General features: G+C 40.9%; 2 protein-coding genes across 5 annotated transcripts in view; one reads left to right on the top strand and one right to left on the bottom strand.

Annotated features, from left to right (window-relative positions):
• Positions 1-3,673, top strand: part of MED12L (mediator complex subunit 12-like) — a 397,491-nt gene extending 393,818 nt beyond the window's left edge. For all 4 annotated transcript variants that reach the window (XM_005863465.2, XM_014537429.1, XM_014537427.1 and 1 more), the window contains one exon: positions 692-3,673. In XM_005863465.2, the coding sequence (XP_005863527.1) occupies positions 692-744 (53 nt within the window). In that variant the 3' untranslated portion in view covers positions 745-3,673. The remainder of the gene's footprint in view (positions 1-691) is intronic.
• Positions 3,674-4,314: 641 nt separating this feature from the next.
• The window catches only part of IGSF10 (immunoglobulin superfamily, member 10), a 34,111-nt gene continuing 16,190 nt past the window's right edge, over positions 4,315-22,235 (bottom strand). Inside the window, exons 3-6 of the mRNA XM_005863456.2 lie at positions 21,476-21,866; positions 10,536-14,891; positions 9,166-10,066; positions 4,315-6,538 (exon numbers count right to left, since the gene is read on the bottom strand). Of these exons, the coding sequence (XP_005863518.1) occupies positions 4,630-6,538; positions 9,166-10,066; positions 10,536-14,891; positions 21,476-21,866 (7,557 nt within the window). The 3' untranslated portion in view covers positions 4,315-4,629. The remainder of the gene's footprint in view (positions 6,539-9,165; positions 10,067-10,535; positions 14,892-21,475; positions 21,867-22,235) is intronic.

Here is a 22,235-nt window from a genome sequence, read left to right as displayed (position 1 = left end):
ACAGGTTGACAAACTGAAGGCAAGAGCCTCCACCGAAAAAGGTTATGACTCGCTTTATTGCTTGGTCTGGAACCGAGCCCACAGTGCTCCGAAGTCTCTCCGAAGGCGGGTGCACACTCTGCCGCCTCCTTGGTTGAATAATGACAGCTAAGCTGAGCTGCCCACTGCACCCTCCAGAGGGTTCCTTTTCTATCACACCTTGAGAATGGGCCTCTGTATTGAACAGTCCCACAAGAGTTGTGTGAGCAGTGGCTATTCTCATCCTGTTTCTTTCTTTGTACCTACTACTTTTTCAAGCTACTTTTCTCATCTCATAATATCCATGTTAAAGCAGAACAATTGGTGTGTTTTTATAAAAATCTTGAGCACTTTCAATGTTTAGTGATACTTAGAGTCCTTTTGTAAGTTAGTATTGAGTTGTTTCTCAGTTCAGAGATAGAAACCAATTACCCTCGTCTGAGCCTTGTGCTGGCAGAACCTTGGGCTGGCAGGTGTGGGACTCAGGTGAGCTGGGCTCCCTGAGAAATGAATTCAGCTGCAGTGTTTACGCTCTGCCACTGGGGGGCCCCTGGCCAGCGCTGTGCTCCTGGCCAGTCAGTCAGGCTGTTACTGAGAAGTGACAAGGGGGTGGCATCTATCTGTGGCATAATTTTGCATCTACAATTTTATTTGTATTTCTTTTTCTTCTTAGGTAACCAGCCACAGCAAGGAGTGACTCCCTATGGACACCCTTCACACTTCTGAATCTGGAAGAGGACAAGACATGAAGTTTTATGTTTGCACTGAAAAGCAGAAATCAAATTTAATGCATTAGTCATCTTTAGAAATGTCCCTTTGTTATTTCAATTCTTTGAAGTTTCTTTATGTTTTATGCTACACTTGTACAAAGGTGTTTAAACAAAAAACAAAGGAGGAGGTGTGGTTTTGTCTTGTTGCTTTCAGCTTTAAAATAAGTTTTAAAATGTGGATCATGCGGGCCTACTCCAGAGAAAGTTTGGTAGCAGACTTTTTGATATTGGTGCTTTTTTTGAATCTCATAGAAAGAATGAATTATGGTAAATATAATATATTTATATATTCATTAATGAAGTTTTTTTTTCTTTTCAAACTGTGCCGGACCAAACTACTGATTTGAAAGTCATGTCAGGTCTTGACAGAAAAGTGACCCATTTATTCTGCATTTACCTTTGATGGTGAAATGGACACTTATTCACATCACTCTAATTTGAAATATTTGTAACTTCATAAGCACTTTATAAACTTCGTTCTTATTTATATAGGGTTATTCTTTGCTTTTGTTGTGGTCAAAAGGTGCTGAAACAGATTGTTGCTTAGTACTTAAACTTCTTAGACCAAGAACTTAACCCAGGGCTTCTGTGAGTGATGCCCTAAGAAGGTGGAAGCCTGCTGGAAGTAGCTGTACTCAAGTTTGTTTTCAGTAGCAAGGTTGCTGACCAGAGTCTCTGTGAAGGTACGACATGGAAATTCTAAAGGCCCCAACAAACCATGGTGGAATTGTCCAATTATTTATTGCCAGATTTGGCAAAAATGACTGTGTCCAGTTTTGGTTCTCCTGAATCTTATGCCAACTTGAGAAAAAGAATCTCGCAGCTGGCATGAGATTCCACAGTGCTCAAACTTGACATGGTTTCCAGAGAATTTGGCCTCCAGTTCAGAAAGCTCTGGTTTTCATAAAAAATGTATTTGCTGTTTATTTTATATGGTAAGTATTTGCTATTTTGAATTTAATTGTTAATGTTGGTGTCCAAATCGGTTGTGTGTTGCATATAATGTATTTATAAATTGGTGCAAAAAGCACAAGTAAAGTAAATTATACATCAAATTTATTATAAAGAAATAGTAACTATTTTAACTTTGTTCAAGTATGTGGTAATTTGCTCCTATTAGAGTAAAAAATCCAGTAAATTATCAGTTTGTGTAATTTAAGAGTATTCCATATAATATTTTTTTAGATTTAGATGCATAAAATTTTGAATGTGAAAATTGCAGGGCATTTAAAAACATGTGAGGGATATTTTCCCATGTTCTGCGTTAATTCATTTCCTTTTGCCATATGATTTCACATGTCATGTAGTTGCACATACTGTGAATAGATTTGTCTATAATGAACAAACCATGTAGAACTACTTTCTTTTGAATGTAACTAGTACAACTTTAGTAGATCACTTCCTTTGCAAAGCATTATATAAATAATTTATATCTTCCTAGGTGAGTTACTCATTGCAAAGTTTGACTCATGCAAATGACCTCAAATGTATGTCCGCTTACTTTGCTGTGGCAACATCCCTGTGAACTGCTTTGTACACTGTGAAGCCAGTTTACTCCGGCCTGCTCATTTCATGTTTACTCTGGGCTGGAAAAGACTTTGCCAAAACATGAAGGACCATTCTTTTCACTAGATTAACATATTCAACCTGCTTTCAGAGGATACATCTTTACTTTTCAGCTGGTTTTGTATATCGAGCTGTTTTTTCCCCCCTCAAGAATCATCTTTAGAGTACATGATATTATTTTTCTTCAAGTAGTATATCTGTATAATGACTGCCTTGGCTAGACAGCCGAACAATGAATGCTGTGCCCGGAGAGAGTCATTTTCCACCCCGATTGTCATTTTCTTTCCTTTTGAGAATTATTAGCATTTAAAAAATCTCAGTTTTCTGTTGGAACCATATATTTTTATAGCTCAGTATTGCAAACAGCAGTAATACTGTTTCAAGAATGAGTGTTATAATTGCATAGCATTTGTATGCACTTTATATTTTGCAGAACTTAGTGAAATTAATTTATTAATCATTTGCACTTGAAGACTGTGGGTGTACATTTTTGTTGTGTGTCCTTTTTAGGTGGGGAAGCTAAGTCATGGTAAGGCTTCCAAGATTCTATGGAAAGTTGAGGAAAAAATTAAAACTGGTTTCTCCCTATGCGTAATAAAAATGGCAACTGGAAATTTTAATCTAGTCTCATCATAGTAACTCCCACTTAACCCTCTATCCTGAGAGGTTTCTTTTTTTTAGCAAATGCGTTAATTTGCATTAAATGATCACAAGGGGAAGTCCTGTCCTTTGACAGAAGCTAGTAATTTGTTTCATGAAATAGAAGAAATTATCTTAGGATAAATGGGAACCCCCACCCTGTTAAATATAAGACCTTGAAATAGAATGGAGTTGGACATAAGAAGCCCTTAGACATAACGTTTTCACTGTAGACTTGTTCCTAGTAGAGTTGCATTTGTTATGTGACTTACTCCTCTTGGCCCAGAAGTAGAAGATCACTGTTAGAATGAATATCCTTTGACTTATTTCAGCCATGGGATCCCAACCTCAGAGGCAGCAGCAATCAGTCACCTCTCAGTGGGGCCAGCTGAAAGTGGGTGTGGTGAAAACACAATGAAGTGAGCTCCCCCATATATCTCAGATGATTGGTGGGGGCTGACATAGCTCTCGGTTTGAGTACTGAGATATCTGAGTAAAACCTATGGCATTTTCTTTTTATCTTATTAAGGCTCCTATAATTCTTCTTAAATAATAGGCGAATATTTAAATAGATGCTGGAGAAATTACATTGGAAAATCCCAGCCTCTACAATTAGAAAAGATGAATCATAATGTTCCCCAAATTAATTCCAGTTGAATTAAGCATGTAATATAAATAAATTCAATACATTACAAAAGGCAACATTTTGGGTACGGTTGAAGAAATTTTAAGTACAGTGAAACTTCATTATATGATTAGATCTAGAGCTTTCCTAAACACTTACCTGTCGCATAAAGGATTCCCATTTAATGAAATTAAATGCTCATAAAGCAATGGTTCCTTCTCAGGAACTTTTCCTTGTGACAGCTCCAAACCAGGGTACCTGAGCTGGATTTTGAAGCTATAAAGAAGTTTCATTGTATTTTTAAAACACTTTTAGTGGGTTTATTTAGACAAGGATGTAATCAGCCCCCTTTTCACGTTTTTTATTTGCAGGTGTTGAGTTGCTTTTTACATGTTGGAAAAGTTAGCCTGCATTTCTTTTTAAATTCAGTCATTAAAACATCCTTGTATTCCCCATCTATGAAAAACTTCAGTGTGCACAAGACAGTAAATCATCATCAAAACAGTTAAGTGCTTATTTTCTGTAGGCTTTAGTAAAATATTTATAAACCAACCACAAAATATTTATACATTATACATCAAAATGGCAAATTTACATCAAGACTGAAAATTTAATCTTTTCCATTGTCTGTTGTCAGTGCCATGCCCATAACATTGACAGAAGGTGGACACTAGGGAACTGGTAATTTAAAAAAAAAAAAAGTCAATTTAATGAATTCAGGTACATTAGCCATTTGTTGTTTTATAGTGGATAGTTTTCTCTAAATGTTCATTGTTATTTGTTGGCAAAATAAAAGTGCCTTAAGTTAAAAATTTGTCTTGAGATCCATTAAAGAAATCAGTATCAATTCATAATGCATATATTTACAAGTCTTTTTTTGCATGTCCATGATAAATTTAATATTGTAAATGTATTTAAATTCATTTACATGCCTATCGCTGCCTTTGATTAAACTTCTTCCAAAAAAGTAAACTGTCCAGATGTTGACTATTCAAGAAATGTTATTTTATGTCAGATCACTTGCATATAAGTTGTTGCAGAATCACTACCAAGTGTGTTCTTTGCTGTGCACTTGTATATCCCGGAGTCTGAGCTCTGAGGGTTCTGAATGACTAGGGTGCCTTGTGGGTGGAAAAGCTCAGTTCCATGTGTCCTCCCTCTATTTGCCATTGACAGCAGGGAGTGGTCAGGCATCTCCCATGTGATTTCCGGCTTGGGGACGCCCAGGGCCACACAATGAAGCTCAACAGCTGCCCCTGTCCTTGTGAGGATGCTCCTGGGTGGGCGATTTGTAATTCGGGGAGGGTAGGCTACAACCAATACTGGAACAGTAACCAGTGCATGGCCAACACTGTTTTGAGCCTTACAGATATAGTTTCCTCTGTCATAAGCTGTTGCTTCTTTGATGACTAAAGTGCCATTTTCATGCAATATATATTTCCCACTAATTTGAGGTCTGTCTATTATATGACCACTTGGTACAGTCCACTTGATATCTGGCTTAGGGCTTCCATCTGACACACAGTGCAATGAGAGAGAGTCCCCACTGATGCCATACACTGTTCCCAATGCATTGGTAAGAATAACTGGCTTCTGGCCAATTTCTAATACAATTAATTTCTCAATATAGCCCACTTTGTTTCTTGCCCCACACCGGTATTTTCCTGCGTCATCCCGAGTTGTTTTATAAATCACTAAAGAACCGCTGCTTGCTGTCAGGTGCTGAGGGCTGTGTGGTCCCCTGGAAAACCGTGTGCCATTCGGTAAAATCCAGATTATTTCAGGTAGTGGGTTTCCATCAGCAGAGCAGTTCAATGCTGTGGGCTTCCCAACCTGGGCAAATATTTTTTCATTAGATGGATTTCTGAATGTTGGTCTTCTCAGCATTTCCAGTACTTCCAGCTGTACTACCAGCACACTCTCTCCTCCTTCATTCTGAGCCACGCAGGTAAACTCGGCTGAATCTGAATGCCTCACGTTCCTAATCTCCAAGGTTCCATTTTTATGGACCGTGATTCTGCTTCCATGGTATGGGGCGGTGAGGAAAATGTTGTCTGGCATGATCCACGTGACTTGGGGAGATGGTGTCCCTTCAGCTCTGCAATCAAAGCGCTTTTTGGAATGCCTCACGGCGGTGGCTTTGATGACAGTTTTGTTGGTATACAGACCATTGATTAACGGGGGCCTGGAGAGAACTTCCAGCTTATACATTTTGGTGTCATCCCCACTGGGATTCTGGGCCACACACACATACTCTCCAGAATCGAGCAGTTTGACGTTGTTGATGGACAAAGACCCATTGGCATGAAATGTGTACCTATTTTTTGAGAATAAAATCATATCACCGGAAGGCAGCAGCCAAAATACTTTTGGTTTGGGTTCCCCAACAACCTCACAGTCAAAGGTGGCTGTGTCTCCAGCCCTGACTCTTGGTTTGGCCTTGAAACCCTGCTTGATCCGTGGGGCAGCAGTTATGACCGTTAGGTGGACCTTCATTTCATCCTTCCCTACAGGGTTCTGGGCATAGCAAGTATAATCCCCTTCCTCTGCTACCCCAACCCTGTTGAAGTACAAGGTTCCATTGTCGAAAAGAGTATACCTCCTGGTACGCCACCTGCTGTCATCAGCTTGCATTGCATTATTTATCACCGTTCCATCGGGCAAACTCCAGGATATCTGGGGCACTGGTGAGCCAGAAGCCTTGCAATCAATTTGGAAGTCTTTCCCATGAAACACATGCATTTTAAAATGTTGCTTGTGATCAATTTTGGCAGGTCTCAGCTTTAGGCTAACATGCATCAGTATCAGATCATCCCCTATTTTGTTTCTTGCCACACACAAGTAGTCACCACCATCTTTTTCTGTTATTGATCCAATAAACAGGGACCCATTTGGGTAGACGTGGATTCGACTGCCCATTCTAAGGAGAGAAGAATGATTTGAGTGTGAGGCCATTAGCAAAAGACAGGAAATAGAGGAGTTGTCTTATTGGCATTTAACTTTATGGACATTTCCTTAAATTGTTGCAATAGAATTAAAATCAGGACTAGCTTATTTACTGTCTTCTAAGCCAGTTACTAAAAGATAAAATTATCTAACTGAAAAGGTACAATTTAGTACAAACAAGTAGTACTTATCAGATGGACTTCAAATGAATCTTTTTTACATGGTGAATTTTTTAAAAATTACAACGGTGTGAAGAATGCTACAAATAGTGGAATCCCAGACATATCCTTTTTGACCATTTTACATATCAAATTATTATTCTGTAAGATGTCAGTAAAAAACTTTCATTCTTGTTAGAAAAGATGTCAGGTTATACTTTTTAGAAAGATATTAGTTATAAAACATTTAGAGTTACTTGGTTAGATAAGTTCTCCTTTGTTATAAAGAGAGAAAATGCCAGTGTAAGACATATTAGAAGCTTGCTGTAGTGTCCGCCCTTTGTGGGCGGCCATAAAGCGACAGGTCCTTGCATTGGGTTGGACTGTATGTAGAGCTTCCTTTTTCTCTCTGAAGCAACTACACAGCCTGTCATTACCACTATGAACCCCCAGATGGCAGATCTTTCCTGTTAAAACAAAACCTAGTTTTTCAGAAAGACCAGTGGATATTGAGTTGGTACTAAAAACGTGATTAACACCCATAGATGGAAATCTTGTGGGGGGTTTTTCTGCTAATTTTTTGGCAACATGAGCTAAGCAGGTAGGTGAAACTGAAGAGAATCTGGACAATCTCACATAGCATAACTGTTAACCAAGTTAAACAGCCTCAAGTCATTTTGTATTTTCCAGCAAACATCTTAAGTATGGAGAGTATTATAGTAGAACATTACAAAACATGCCGATGTTTTTTGGAATTTTTTTTTCAAGTGTGGAAGAAACTTTTCTGGTATGTAAACCAAGGTAGAAATCATTATGGGCACACTTCATAAAGGAAATGGAACCTTCCAGGAACTCTACATTTACTAGTACTTTAAAATCTTTAAGAAGTTACCCACTATTCAGCTTAAAAGTTGATATTTAGAGAGAATTCATAACTTACTTTGGTCCCAGGGCTGGTTCTCAAGCCATGTTTTGTACACTATGCTACACTCCACCTGCTATCATTCTTGCCTAATCCTTTCTAAAAGCACTGATTCTCAAACTTGGATGCACATTAAAATTAGTGTGTAGTATAATAATGTAGTAAATAATGCTGAGCCTGGGTCCATGGAGCTTCTGATTTATATGATGTGGAATGTGGCCTTGGCATTTGGATTCTTAGTTTCCAAATGATTCTGATGTGCAGCAAAGTCCCAGAGCCACTGCTCTAAACTTAGTTCTCAGTGCATTTCCTTCATCGTTTGCAGCAGAATTATGTGTGACCTAATTTAAGATACATCTCCATGTGCCTTGGAATTTATTTAAATATTTTAATTTCACAAAAGAACTGGCATTCAACATTAGTGCAACGCTTATAATTACTTGAAGGCAAAAAAGAAAGAAACATGCTGAGTTACATTAGACGCAAAGACGGATAAAGCATTGGAAATATTTGATGTCATAAATGGCTATACATATAGTAAGCAAATAGGTCACTTCTGAAATTTACATTTCATAGCTCAGTATTTTTCATTTTAAATTAATTTTAATTAACATTTGACATATTATTTGCAAAAATTGAAACTTAACATTTACTTTTGAATTAAAGATCACAAATTAAATTCATTAATAGCATTCAATACCAACTTATAGTGTGCCACTAGAAAAATCTATTCAACTTGTCAGCAGGAATATAAATTCATATCTATTATGTTAAATTTGTCCTGCATGGTATTCTCTATTAATGAAAAGCAAATATATGAAATATACTTACTCCCATCTTTTTTGTCATATTATAAAAATCATTGCATAAAGTCATGCAAATGACAAAAATTGGTGATCATAAGCTGTAATTATTACTTTTCAAAGATGGTTTAAACTCTATAGAAAATCAGATGAAAATCAGAGTCCACAAGCCTGTAACAGAATGTTAGAGAAAGACTGAGGCATCAGAGCGCTGGCGTCCTGGCCATACTCCACTTTGTGGAGGTCTTCATGCCGTGGCTCAGAAAGGGCTTTGCAATTTTAAGACAGATGCGATTAGCACAGATCATACTCAAATTTAAAATCGTTAACAGGAGAATTTGAAGAGTGAAATAATGGACCTTGAGTGATTGAATTGAAAGAATTCTCTTTTTTTGATCAAGGGATTATAAATGCATACATTTACACAGTTACCATTTTAAAATTGTCATAACCGTGAAAATAAATGAGGTTTTTATTGTTTCTAACTATATAAACTCAATAAGAAGTTGGCCTTCGGAGTTAGGCAGATAAAAGTTTGGTTATATATAATTTATGTTGTTTTATAAGGATTAGGCCTCTTTAGAGAGAGTTACGTTTATGTGTAGAGTCTAAGTTCAATAAAACTGTTGTCTAAAACTCACTGTATCACCTTTCCATTTCAGAAGTTGTACAGCTAAGTAGATAAAGACGGTAATATCAACACAAAGGTGTGGTTTACCTGTGCCACTGGTCCACAACAGCCTTGGATGGCAGCCTCCAGAGTATTTTGGGTTTGGGTTTGCCGATGGCTGAGCAGTTCAGTAGTAATTTGTCCCCAAAATTCACCTCATTCCATGTCTGGGATGTAGATTCTATCCTGGGGATGGTCTCCCGCTCCTCCATTGTGAGAATTACCACCCTTCTGTCGGAGCCAGTGGAGCTGGTCGCAATGCATTCATAAGTGCCCCTGTCTGAAGAGGCTATGTTTCTTATATACAGCGTCCCATTGGAAAATAAGAACAAGTTGGAATCAATAAGCTGTAGTGGTTTCACTTCAGTGCCATCAGAGAGAACCCAGTGAACACTGGGCTGAGGAGTTCCTTTTGCAGTGCAGGGCAGTTTCAAACTTGCACCCCACGTCCCTGCAATGACCTGCCTCCTTTGCTCTAGAATGACAGGCGGGGCGGCGATGACTTGCATTTTAACCAGCAGTGAATCCTGGCCAGCGGAGTTGCTGGCCATGCATTTGTAAAAGCCCCGGTCATAAATGCTGAGGTTGTGGATGACCAACGTTCCGTCAGATGTCACCAGGGCCTGCCAATTCCCTTTGGATGATTCTGAGACTACTGTTTGGTTTGGGAGAATCCAGGAAATCTTAGGCATTGGCCTACCTTCAGCTCTGCACTGCAGTTCCGCAGTGCTTCCGGAATGGACTGTGATCTCTTTGGTATGTCTCTCCAGGATCCTGGGGGGATAGGAAACCACAGACAAGGTGACCTGAAGGTGGTCTTTGCCAAATGGATTGGATGCTGAGCACAGGTACTGTCCACGGTCCTGAATGTCCACCCTCTGTATGGACAGGGTGCCATTGGGGAGCACCTGGAACCTGCTATTCTGTTTCCTTGTAGACAAATCAAGCCCTGAAAAGAGAAAGAAATATACAGCCACAGGTCATCAAAGTTTAGATAGAAAACAAATTGTTCAAGTGGAAGTCTCAAGAGGAAAGCTATCTTTTTTGTTAGACTACTAAAAACAAATATATTTAAAATTAAGATACCTAGTCTTCACATTGCTAAAATTATTCCTAGAATTTTTTTTATCCCCATAGCTTTCATTTAAAAGCCCAATGGTTCAATAAAATGACAATTACCTCTTTTTCAAATCATATCTATTTGGATCAGCTTTCAGAGCATTTCAAAAAATGTTCCTAGTTAACATGTTTTAAAACCTTCGAATGAGCAAGAAAGCCATGCAGTAAATGTCAAATGAGGATAGTAATAGTTTCAGTATTTTGGAGAAACTTGAAACTGATTCATTGGGTGTGTAACCCTGAAACATTACACACTCTTTCCCTTGTTTCTTAACTAAAAAAGACAAACTTTTAAATACCTAATGAGACTCTGGTCCAGTGGATGGTAGGCAGTGGGTTTCCCACAGCCTCACAAGGAAGAAAGGCATCTGAGTCGGCCGGGACAGTAAAACTCGCTGCCTTTCCTCCAACTATTCTGGGCCTTTCGAATATATTCCTAGACAAAGGCTCAAAGGGAAGAAGTTCAGGAGTTGTTATTTTCTGAGCCGGTGTCTTATCGGAGCCACTCTTTGCAGTCTTCTGTATGTCCCAATTTGGAGCATGAGTGTTGTCCTCTGGCAAGCCTGGAGTAGGCAACATGCTCACCCCTGGCATTTTGCCTTTTGGGGCAATTTCCAGGTAGGACTTATTCCAAAAGTGGTTTTCTGACCTGACAGAAGGAGTCAATTTAGAATTCTGTGGTTTAAATGTTATTTGTGCTGGCATAGGAGTAAAAGGTACCAGACTAGAGTAGATAAAGTAGGTGGTTCCAAATGTGAACTTGGCATTTGGATGAGCCTTGGGAGATGTTGTAACCTCTGCTGCTAATTGCTGTGAATTAGCATTGCTACTTGAAGGTTCAGGCAGCTGGAACATTGTATTTGTCTTCCTCCGAAAAGGGGGAGTTGCCACATTGTTGGTAACTGCGCTCGGGTTACCCGGGGGAGGGGAGGAGGAGACTGGCATTGGGGCGGCACTGCTGCTTAGGAGCGGTGGCACGGCTAGGTGTCCAATGGGTGTGTCCCTGGCTGTGGGCCTCTGGTGCAATGTGCTGGGCGAAGTGCTTTCAGAAGCAGTTGTGCTCTTCGAAGTCTGAGTAGTCTCTTGGGATGGTTCTTCAATTACATCTGTCCTATTAAGTGTTCTTGAATAAAGATCAATTGTGCCTGCCATTCTCTTGGTGTTTTCTAGGCGGGGACTAGTGAAAGCAGAGACACTGGGCTCAGCTGCAGTTTCTGCTGTGGTTGGAGCAGGGAGCGTCACAGCAGGGGGCGTAGTGAAGCCAGAACTCAGGCTGGCAGAGCTGCTTGGGTCCTTCCTGCTTGGATGCTCCTTTTTGCTTTGTACTTCTCCTGTGCTGGGTCTGGTTACTTGGGTTTTATTAATAGTGATAGAAGCAGGGGCAGTAAGAGGACTTGTCAGCGTGGCTATTTGCACTGATATGAAATTTGTATGGGGTTCCTTGCTTGAGCTACTACGAAGTGTTGGGGAAACGGGTGGGAAGGGCAGCTCTCCTACTGCGGGAAGACTTCTAGGATGGGGTGTGGGGGTGGCACTGTGCAGAGCAGTAGCCAGTGTTACAGATGGAATTTGCATCACATTTGCTGAGTGTGCTGTGAAGTGAAAGGGGGAAACGTTATCTGTGGGTAAAGCAGGAGAGGCTTGAGAAAGCACTGTGGCTGTGCTTTCTTGTGAACCAAATGTATGCTGACTCTTTAAGCTCCCTGTTTGGATATGGTTATTTACAAAGATCTGACGCCAGGGAATTTTCCTTCTTGAAAGTCTTGTAAGGGCTCTAGTCATAGGCATAGATGGTTCAGTGGCAGGACCTGGAAGTGGTGATGTAATCATTGAATCTCGTTTAGCTTCACTGATGTTAGACACACTTGGGTAACCAACATTTGTTCCATGAGTTTTCTCCATAGTTACGGATGTTGGGGCATGAGTCATGACTGCACCAGGTGGAACCACTTGGGTACTTTCAGCACTGAAATCTTTTACCGTGGGTGGTGTTTTCTCAGTAACTACATTTGCTTTGCTATCAGGTAGCAATGATGGGCTAAGGTTGTAGACTAGGGTTGTAGGCTCTGCTGCTATGACCCTGGCAATGTCAGCTTTGGGGAGGGTGATGGGAGAAGAAGTTGGAGAAGACAAGGTTGCTCCCTCAGAGGTGGGAGTGGTGAGCTTCTCTATGGGAGCACAGGACTGGCACACGGCGCTGAGCTCTGTGGTACTTTCTTCAGAAGACCCCCTGGATGGTGGCCTCACAAAGCCACGTCTCTGCCATGGGAGGACTGGAGTTCTGTATGGACGGATAATTCGCCCTCTCCCCCAGATTTTCCTCCGTCTGCCAAAGCGTCTGGACAGTGCATTATTAGTTGCATTATTCCTAGGGGTCTGTATCTGAGAGTGAGCAGCACTGTATGGGCCTGAAGGGAGCCTTGAGGTGCTAAGCTTTTGAGTCACGTGAGAATTGAAGTAACTGCTTCTGGGTTCACTTCTTCCTGTTACAGATGGCTGGTGACCATTTGTGGCATTTTCCGATCTTAAGACTATACCAGTTTTGCTGTTAGCATTACTAAGTATTTTGGTATTGACATCTTTGATCTTCGTCCCCACTGTTATTGGGGGTGCACTTTGCAAATGCTCTCTTCTCCTCCCCGCGTCGTCAGCATCCTGAAATCGAGTTGTCTCAGGTAGTAGAGGAAAGACAGTGGATACATGTTGGTTGTTTGTGTCTTGCATTTTGCTTGATGTGGTTGGGTTTATGTTCCTTGATATGGCTGTAGCTTCAATAGTAGTAGATAGTTTAAAATCTATTTGTTTTTCAGGTGGTGGCAACTGTGGACTGACAACTGGGGAGACTTCAGTACCAGTAATTACAGTTGCCACGGGGCTATCAGATATTTTTCTGGAACCATCAGGCACTGTCCTTTCCAGAACACTGGACACTTTAGTTGTGAGGACCATCAATTCCTCATCTGGAGGAAGCATGCCCGAAGAGTCCCCTTCCTCACCAGGTATTTTTAGGAGTTGGGTGACCTGTGGAGGTGGCCTCGCTGTGGAATTTTCTTGATTCTGTGGCATTGTCTTCTTTTTAGCTTTCTCCAGAAATTCTGCCCAGCGTCGTGGGTCAATTCTCTGAGCAGAGGGTGGGAACTGCCTCCTCTGCTCCCTGAAACGTCGGTTTGTTGAGTCTCCACGCTGCCGAGGTCTTAAATCCCGATGATTGTGCTTCTTACTTGTACTTGTGCTCAAGACTTGCTTTCCAGCCTCACCTCCCATTGGAGCAGATGTCAGGGGTTGTGCAGCTGGTGGGTCCTTCAGGTGCACAGTGGGATCGGGCTCATCAAATCCAGATCCATCCATTTCTATGTTATGCTCCACTGGGCTTGGCCCTTTTATTTTGACTGAAACTTGATTAATCAAAAAATCAACCCCTGATGGGTTGGCTGCAACACAACGATAATAACCCTGGTCTTTTGGGGTGACCTGTAATATTCGTAGTGTGCCATTGAGAATCTGTTTCTCTCTTGAGGACTGAGAGAGCACAGTGTTTCCTGGGAGAACCCAGCTAATAGAGGCATCTGGGACACCAGTGGAATGGCATGGAAGGTCAAGTGTTTCACCAATGAAAACGGTATGATGAGCCCCGTTTTCATGAAAGGGTTCTGTGTAGGGCTCTACCACAGTAATCCTATAAGTAAGAATATCTGCATCAGCGTAATTGGTGCTTATGCAGTTGTAAGTGCCTGTGTCAAAACTATCAGCCATCTGGAGTTCCAGTTTTCCAGTTTTGTCTATAAGGATTCTTCCATCCTCACTAACATATGGGGCTCTCACTTTACTCCCATCAGCCAGAAGCCACTCCAAATGTGGGGCGGGGTCTCCTTGGCCTGGGCAGTCTAAGTCAATGGTCCCACCAGCCACAACAGTGTGTTCCAGCTTAGTATTGCTATCCCTGAGAATCATGGTCCATTTGTGTCTTACTGGCCCCATCTCTGACCGTGGTAAAGTGACCTGAGCATCACTGGAGAACTGGATCTGCAATGTATTGAGTGTGGTGGCAGTTCTGTTTAGCTGCAAGGAAATTTGTTCTTGCATTAACCAAGGAGGATCTGCTCTGAGACCAGCCTCTATGTTGGTAAAGATGTCTTCAGGCTTAGGAGCCATCTGTTTATATTGGTAGTAGAGTTGTGGTGTTTCAGTGACCAAGTGGCTTCTTTCTAGTATCAGAGGAGAGTCACTGTACAAAGCCAGAATTTGCCACACTGGCCGAATGTGACTATAGTCTATGTTACACACCAGAATTGTAGAAAATGATGTATTTAATGTGATGTAGTCATTGTCTTCAGTGAATGCAATAGATGATGTCCTTGATGGCTTTTGGATACTACAGGCCATGTTAGCTTCATTCCCAGACTGGTCTGTCATATTCAAAATGAGGGAGCCGAAGGGTGCCATGAACTTTTGGGGAGAGATGGACACAGAATTGCTGTCTTCCACAACAGTCCAGCTCTTCAGTTTCAGAGATGGATCAATGGTTGGCTTGACACACAGGAAAGCTGCAGCTGGGACTGTAGCTAAGGGCTTGCCTTTAGAGGTCCTGGGGTTCATGCAGAGTGGACATTGCTGAGAACTGGAGAGACTTCTGTCTTTTTTGCATTTTATGATATCTAGGAAAAATGACAATTGAATTATTGCTAGTTGTGGTCTCTATGAATTAATATTTGAATACTTTGAAGCAATAGCTTCTACTAGAATTTAAAACAACAATTTGGAAATTTTAATGTTTAATAGGAAGTTTCCTAATTTTTTTTGTCCTTGGGTTGATTTCTAAAAAAACATATTATCTATATATGCTGCCATAATATTATATTCATAGGCACAAAGATTTTGTCTGTCTTGTAGAAAGTGCCTGAGACATATGTGCTACTCAATAAGTATTAGTTGAATAGAGAGCTTTCTTATCTGGGGAAACTAAATGACATGCTTATGTTTGTTACTTTTTTTATTAACAGTAATTCAGTTCTATTTGCTCATTTAATGTTTTGAGTCATAAACCTTCATTGTCCTTTAAAAGATAACATGTTTGATAAATTTTAAGTCCTTGGATATCATTAAAAACCCAAGTTACTTTCCATTATCCAAAAGAACAATAATTGAATTACAAGATATCTTGACCTGGTCTAGCTACCCCTATGTTCATAGCAGCACTATTTATAATAGCTAAGATCTGGAAACAGCCCAAGTGCCCATCAGTATATGAGTGGATAAAAAAAGCTGTGATACATTTATACAGTGGAATACTATGCAGCTGTACAAAAGAAGGATCTCTTACCCTTTGAGACAGCAAGGAGGGACCTAGAAAGCATTATGCTAAGAGAAATAAGCCAGTCAGAGAAAGACAAGTATCACATGATCTCACTCTTATGTGGAATCTAATGACCAAGATAAACTGATGAACAAAACAGATCCAGAGACATAGAAACATGGGACAGACTGTTGAATCTCAGAGGGAAGGGTGGTGAGAGAAGGCAGGAAGAGGTTAACCAAAGAACTTATATGCATATGTGCATAACCCATGGACACAGACAATAATTCAGTGAAGGCCTGGTGGATGGGGTAAGAGGCAGAGGGAGGTCGGGGCAGGGGAGGGGAGGGAAGACATATGTAATACTTTCAACAAAAAAGATAATTAAAAAAAAAAAGGATGTTGCCCTAACCGGTTTGGCTCAGTGGATAGAGCATCGGCCTGTGGATTGAAAGGTCCCAGGTTTGATTCCGGTCAAGGGCATGTACCTTGGTTGCGGGCACATCCCCAGTGGAGGTGTGCAGGAGGCAGCTGATCAATGTTTCTCTCTCATCCATGTTTCTAACTCTCTATCCCTCTCCCTTCCTCTTTGTAAAAAATCAGTAAAATATATTTTATAAAATAAAAAGAACTGCCTTTCACAATTTTCTAAAAAAAAAAAAAATAGAATGCAGAGAAACAGATGATGCAGGAGATAATGAATCAGGTAGAACCAATCAGTAGGAGGCAAGGATTTGGTCGAGCATGAAGTGTGACTGAGTGGAAGAGCGAAGGAAGACACAGTATGAGCATGAGTCTATTGGAGAAGGATCAGGTCTAATGAGGGAGAATATTGTACCCAAGCAATGGGGCAGCCCTTCAAAGATCTGACATTTTGGTGAAATCCAAAGCATGAAAGTCTTATAGTGCTAGGAGCAGCCCAAGCCTTTACAAATCATAGAAGCCCCTCTTTCAGGTATCCCATATCACATGCCTGACCACTTATTTAAAATGACTGGTCACTGATACTTGGTAAGAGTACAGAGTTTTACTTTCCACATGTGCAGCTGGGGACTTCCATGCTGTTCCGTGCAGTAGCTCCCATCTCATGCACAAGACACAACATTTAGAAGAACTAGACTTCTAGAAAATCTCAATTACTGGAGTGGCTGGACAGGGTCCCATCACCTTCCACTTATGCACAAGTCCTCTCAAAGGCTTAAGAAGACCCTTGGACCATGGACTCAATATGTACTTTAGTGTGACAAGTAATGCCAGGTAGATCTAGCTGCTCAGCTTTCTTCAGCAGGTTTTAGAGCCTAAGCCTATGCAGAATGGGTAGCTGGCAAGCCTGCGTACCTTAGAGCCTGCAGGAGGGGCTCTTCTCACTCCCCCACTTACCAACCAGTTGTATGTGACCGGGGGCTCAGACCCTGCAAGAGCAGAGGACATGGCAGACTCCGGCTTAATTAAAACCTGTCACAGAATCCGGTGCACATCTTGCTCTGCTTATTATTGCTAGCACCTGGACCAGAGTTAGCAGGCCCTGGCCATCAGGTATTGTGCCTCAGATGCAAATCTGATTATTCCCTCTATCACTTCCATTCCCTCTGTCACTCTAGGTTCCAATCACACAGAAATGCTTTCCATTCCCCATCTCTACCACGTCCCATCAGGATCTGGCATGTGATGTTGCTTCCACTTCCCATACACATGGTCTGACACCCCTCTCTAACCCTAACTACTTACATCCTTCAGGGCCCAGCCAAACAACACTTCTTCCAGATGGGCTCCCTGCTTTACGTTCTGGTATTTCCCACTTCTTTTATCCTACCCCTCCTCACCGGCTATTACAACAACTTGTCTAGTTGTCCGCCTTCCCACAAGACTGTGAGCTCCATGCTTGTTCATCTATGTGTCCCAGGCCTGGCCAATTGATGCTCAGGAAAGATTTTAGGAAGGCAGGGAGGCAAGCCTATTTCTAAGACCATGTTTTTAATAAACTGAGATAAAGTCTTTTGACTGAAGGTGTTTTTCAGTGGCAGCTGAACAGCAGGCAGTGTTGATAGAGCTACCAGTGCCTGCACACATACAAGTACTGTCATTTCTATTGCAGTGTTTTTATTGAGCCACATGTGCTATTGGGACTACATATATTAAATTTTCCACCTAAAATGTTTTTATTAAGGTTACACTATGTTTTGGCATTAAAACAAAAAGTCATTATGAATGTAAAAAAGTATAGAAACAGAGCAAACAGCAGGACACAAATTTAATATTTGTAAAACACATTTTTATCAGAGGAATGGCCACAGATCTGTATTTTATAGAAAAGCAACCCCAGGAGCTGTCTGGAACCTAAAAAATGGAAGAATACAAATAGATGACATGCATGCAAAAGAACACCAAGTAAGGCAACTGGAGGCACAAGAAACTGGCAAATCTCGTGGAACAGATGAAAAACATTTCAAAGCAGAAGTTGATGTGACTGATTCACGAGGGTTGTAAGACTATCATCAATTAGACATGACTGAAAGACGTTAGCCCTCATGGGTTTATCTAATTATTACTTTATACAATATATATAATAGACATATACACATACACACACAAAGAGTTTTGGGGCATATTAAGACCATTGATGAGTAGTGGACATTTGTAAACATCATCAAAATGTCTTCTTGATTGATAAAAGCTTAGTTTAGCAAAAATTGAGGACCTACTATGTCCTCGGCACATTCTAGGGGCTCAGGATAGATAAATTAGACTTAGAAAAGGCAACAGACATCTAGTACTAATAAACATAATAAAATGTGTCCATTCAAGAACAGAAGTGGACAAAGTGGTGACATGAATATTCTACAGGAATGCGGGGTGTGGAGAAATAGCCAGGCTTCCCAGAAAAGGTGAGAGGTGAGCAGAGTTTGCTGGCTGGGAGTCCATCAGGCAGAAAAGGAAGGAAAGTGCTCCAGGCAGGAAAGCTGCAGGTACGAGGTGGTAAAACAGGTTGGGTGTGTCTGTGATGGGAGGGTGGCTGGGAGTTGGAAAGGAAGGAAATGAGGCTGAAATTGGGCAAGGAGCACCCTGGGAAGACCTGGTGTGCCCAGCTACACACTAGGGCTACAGAGGCTCAGGCTGTTCTCTAGGCCAGGGTCAGCAAACTTCTTGTGTAAGGGCAAGATGGTAAAGATTTTAGATTTTGTGGACCATAGTTCTCTGACCCAATGACTCAACTATACCACTGTGGCACCAAAGCAGCCATAGATGACATGTAAAACTGAGGCATCACTGTGTTCCAATAAAACTTCTTACAAAAGTTTGTTGAGGGCTGGATTTGGCACGTGGGCTGTAGTGGGCCAATTCCTGGGCTCTAGTACACAGAATAACTGATTCCTACAGTGGTGTATTCTACCACTGAAATGTAAACTGCTAACAAAATATATACTAGCCTGACTTTATTACCAGAGCATGTACTTAGCAAAATGGCAAGGAAGTCTGACACCTTGTAGGACCTGAGCACAGCTCATTTTCTGTCTGGGTACACAGCTCTCTCCCTGTGGGTGTCATCTTTCTTTCCTCTTTTCACCGCTGCATTTCTCACATAAGTTTTCTCTATTTGCTCACTATCCTCCCCTTATAGCCCAGCCAACAACCACATGAAATCCCGTCGTTCTTTCTAATTCCTCATCTCCCTTTATCTCTCCATGGTATCTAAAAGTATTGAGAAGCCCCCACTCAATTCCTACTGCCTTTCAAACGTCTGTGAAGCTATACCCAGGTGTGGTCACTCACAGTTCGACCCGTCATTCCCCAGATGTGAACCACCCGAGCATGTCCTGGGTGGGTTCCTGTTTCTGCCCACTCTGGTCCACCCTGTCTACTGCTCACACTCACAGATTGCTGATCCCTGAAACAAGTTTCAGTAGGAAACTGTTCAAAATCCTTCACTGTAAAATCTTCCTTTTTTTAAAGTATAAACATTTTAGCCTAGGATTCAGCACTCCCCCAACTGGTTTCAAAACACCTTGCATCTACACTGACCCTATGCCAGAAAAACTGGGCCATTCATTGCCCTCCTCATGAAACGTATTATCTGCCTTTATGTATAAAGCAGAGTTTTTATCCCAAATACATTTTAGAAAAAGATCCGGACTTTAGGCTTCTGCTTTTTGAGTTTAGCTGTGTGACCTGGGTGGTAAAGAAAATAATGATAACACACTTATTGCGTGCTTATTTCATGTCATACATTGTGCTAAGCACTTTGCGTGCTACTTTAACTATTCTTTCCAGTTATTATTATTATTCCTATAGTGCAGCTGAGAAAATTGAGGTGTAAAGGTCTAAATGTCAAGCCGAAGATACCTAACTTTTCCATGCCTCAGTTTCTTCATCTATAAATTGAGGATTATTGTGAGCGTTGAATAGAAAGCAACTAGCACAATGCCAGCACAAACTGAGCGCGTTGCCTCCCTGCTTCTTCCTCTCTTAGTTGTTCTTTTCCTGTCGATGCATCTTTCATGCCCTGGCCCAATTTCTCTCCTTTTTAGTCAGGGCAGAATAATTTTTACTAACTTTGAGCTTCTATAGAACAAAATCTTCAATATAACTGTTTGATGTTTTACATTCATAGCCTGATTATCTTTTTATATGTTTAGTATATTCACCTAGAAGATTCTAAACCCCTGGAAAGAAAAGAGGGTGTTTATTGGCCTAATATACCTCACAACGCTCAGTTAATTATTTTTTATTAACTTTTAAGTACTTATATTAACTGACTACATACATACATATATGACTGTATACATATACTAGTATGTGCCATGTATTTATATATTTCACAGCAGTAACTTTAAACATTTTCCTCTTTTCTCAAGCTTTCAACCTTGACCCCTTCCTACCACCTCCCTCAGGCACCCCTCCCACCACTTCATGAAGGAGGAAAAGCTATCAGATATGATTCCTCCACCAGACCTAGGAACTCACCTACCTCTGTGTCTACCTAGTCCTCCCTTTTCCTCCTACCTCCTAAGGAAACCCCTTCAGTTATGGTTGGATCTCTTGTCCCCCGTCTTCTCAGGGCATTTGCTCAGCTCGTGATCTGCTCCTTCTGCAGTGTTGTCACCTTTCACCTTGAACATGCTCAAGTCCCTCTCCTGTTTGACTGCACGTTTCCATCTGCCTGCCACCTTCCTCCTTCCCTTCAAGCCAAACCTCTCCAAAGAGTAGACTGCACCCTCACCCCTGACCTTCCCCACATGGCAACCCAGCTCTCATCATTCTTTCCAAAGTAAACAACCATCCCCCTTTGATGATGAAATCAAGGGGTTCCTTTCAGTCATTACCTTATGGACTTAAGAATGCAAGGTCCACGAAGGCAGGAACCTTAATCTGTCTTGCTCATTTCTGGATCCCTATATTCTCGGTGGCACACCGGTTTATGATAACTGCTTGCTGCCTGAATGGATCTTTCATTCTTCATGGTAAATTATCCTTTCCCCATCAAAGGACATTTCATACCCTGATTGTTTTCTTTTCTGTAACCCACTAGAAGTGTGGTTAGAGCAGAGACAGTGTCCTTGGTATTTCCATCACCTACCACAGTAGAGTGATACCTTAAATAGAGTTGGAACCTTAAATAGAGTTCCAAGAATTATGTATTGACTGAATGACTGGAAGGACGATAAGAAGAGGAAGGGTTTTTATGGCTATGGTATAGGGAAGAATAACACACACACATTTATTATTTCCCCATTTACCAAAAGCCAGGGGTAGTGATTGGATCGTCAACCTTTGAAACAATGAGCAATTAATTCATGAAAGAATTAAGAGAATTTGTTATTACTGGATTATTATTTAGGCTTTGTTTCTTCCCACCTAAATTACCTTGGTCTCCTCACTTACTGGTAAAGCACCTCCAGCCAGGTTGCTTCTATTGCATTAGGACAAAGACATAAATGGTATAGATACCTGGCTTCTCCTGTATCCAGTCAGACAACCATTTTAAATGACAGTCACAGGTCCAGGGGTTCCCGTGAAGATAGAGGCTTTCCAGATCAGGCATATAGGAGGCCATGTCTTGAGGGAGGGAGCTCAGAAAGTTATCAGACAAGTATAGGTACTTAATAAAAGATGTTTTAAATATCTGGAGGTAGCGCAGAGAGACAAATGTGTCTGGATGGAGCTTAGTGAGCCTATTTCCTTCCAGGTGCACCAGTCGGAGAAAGGTGAGTCCATAAAAAACCTCTGGGTTTATGAACTCAATATTGTTGTGGTCAATATGCAAACGTGTTAAGCTCCTGAGGCCATAAAAAGTATCCTTCTGAAGCTTTCGGACTTTGTTATAGCTCATTTTTAAGACCTAAGAATAAAAAGAACATTTACTTTGTCAAAGGAATGATCACAAAAGGGAAAAGCATATCAATAAAACATATGCTGAGATTAATATAATGCAGTGGGTGTACCTTGTTTGAGTCTTAATTCAAGCAAATTAATTGCAAATTAAAAATGAGACCATCAGATAAATTGAACACACAAACATTTATTATACTAAGGAATTGTTGTTAAAATTTTAAGAAACCAGAAACACCAATTAGAAAGAATATATGCACCTCAATGTTCATAGCAGCACAATTTATAATAGCTACAATTTGGAAACAGCCCAAGTACCCATCAGCAGATGAGTGGATTAAAAAGCTGTGGTACATTTACACAATGGAATACTACACAG

This window comes from Myotis brandtii, unplaced genomic scaffold (assembly GCF_000412655.1).
Source record: "Myotis brandtii unplaced genomic scaffold, ASM41265v1 scaffold179, whole genome shotgun sequence".
In the NCBI taxonomy this organism is placed as follows: Eukaryota; Metazoa; Chordata; class Mammalia; order Chiroptera; family Vespertilionidae; genus Myotis; species Myotis brandtii.
The sequence above is the reverse complement of the archived record's forward strand: the minus strand, read 5'-3'. Positions and strand labels throughout refer to the sequence as shown.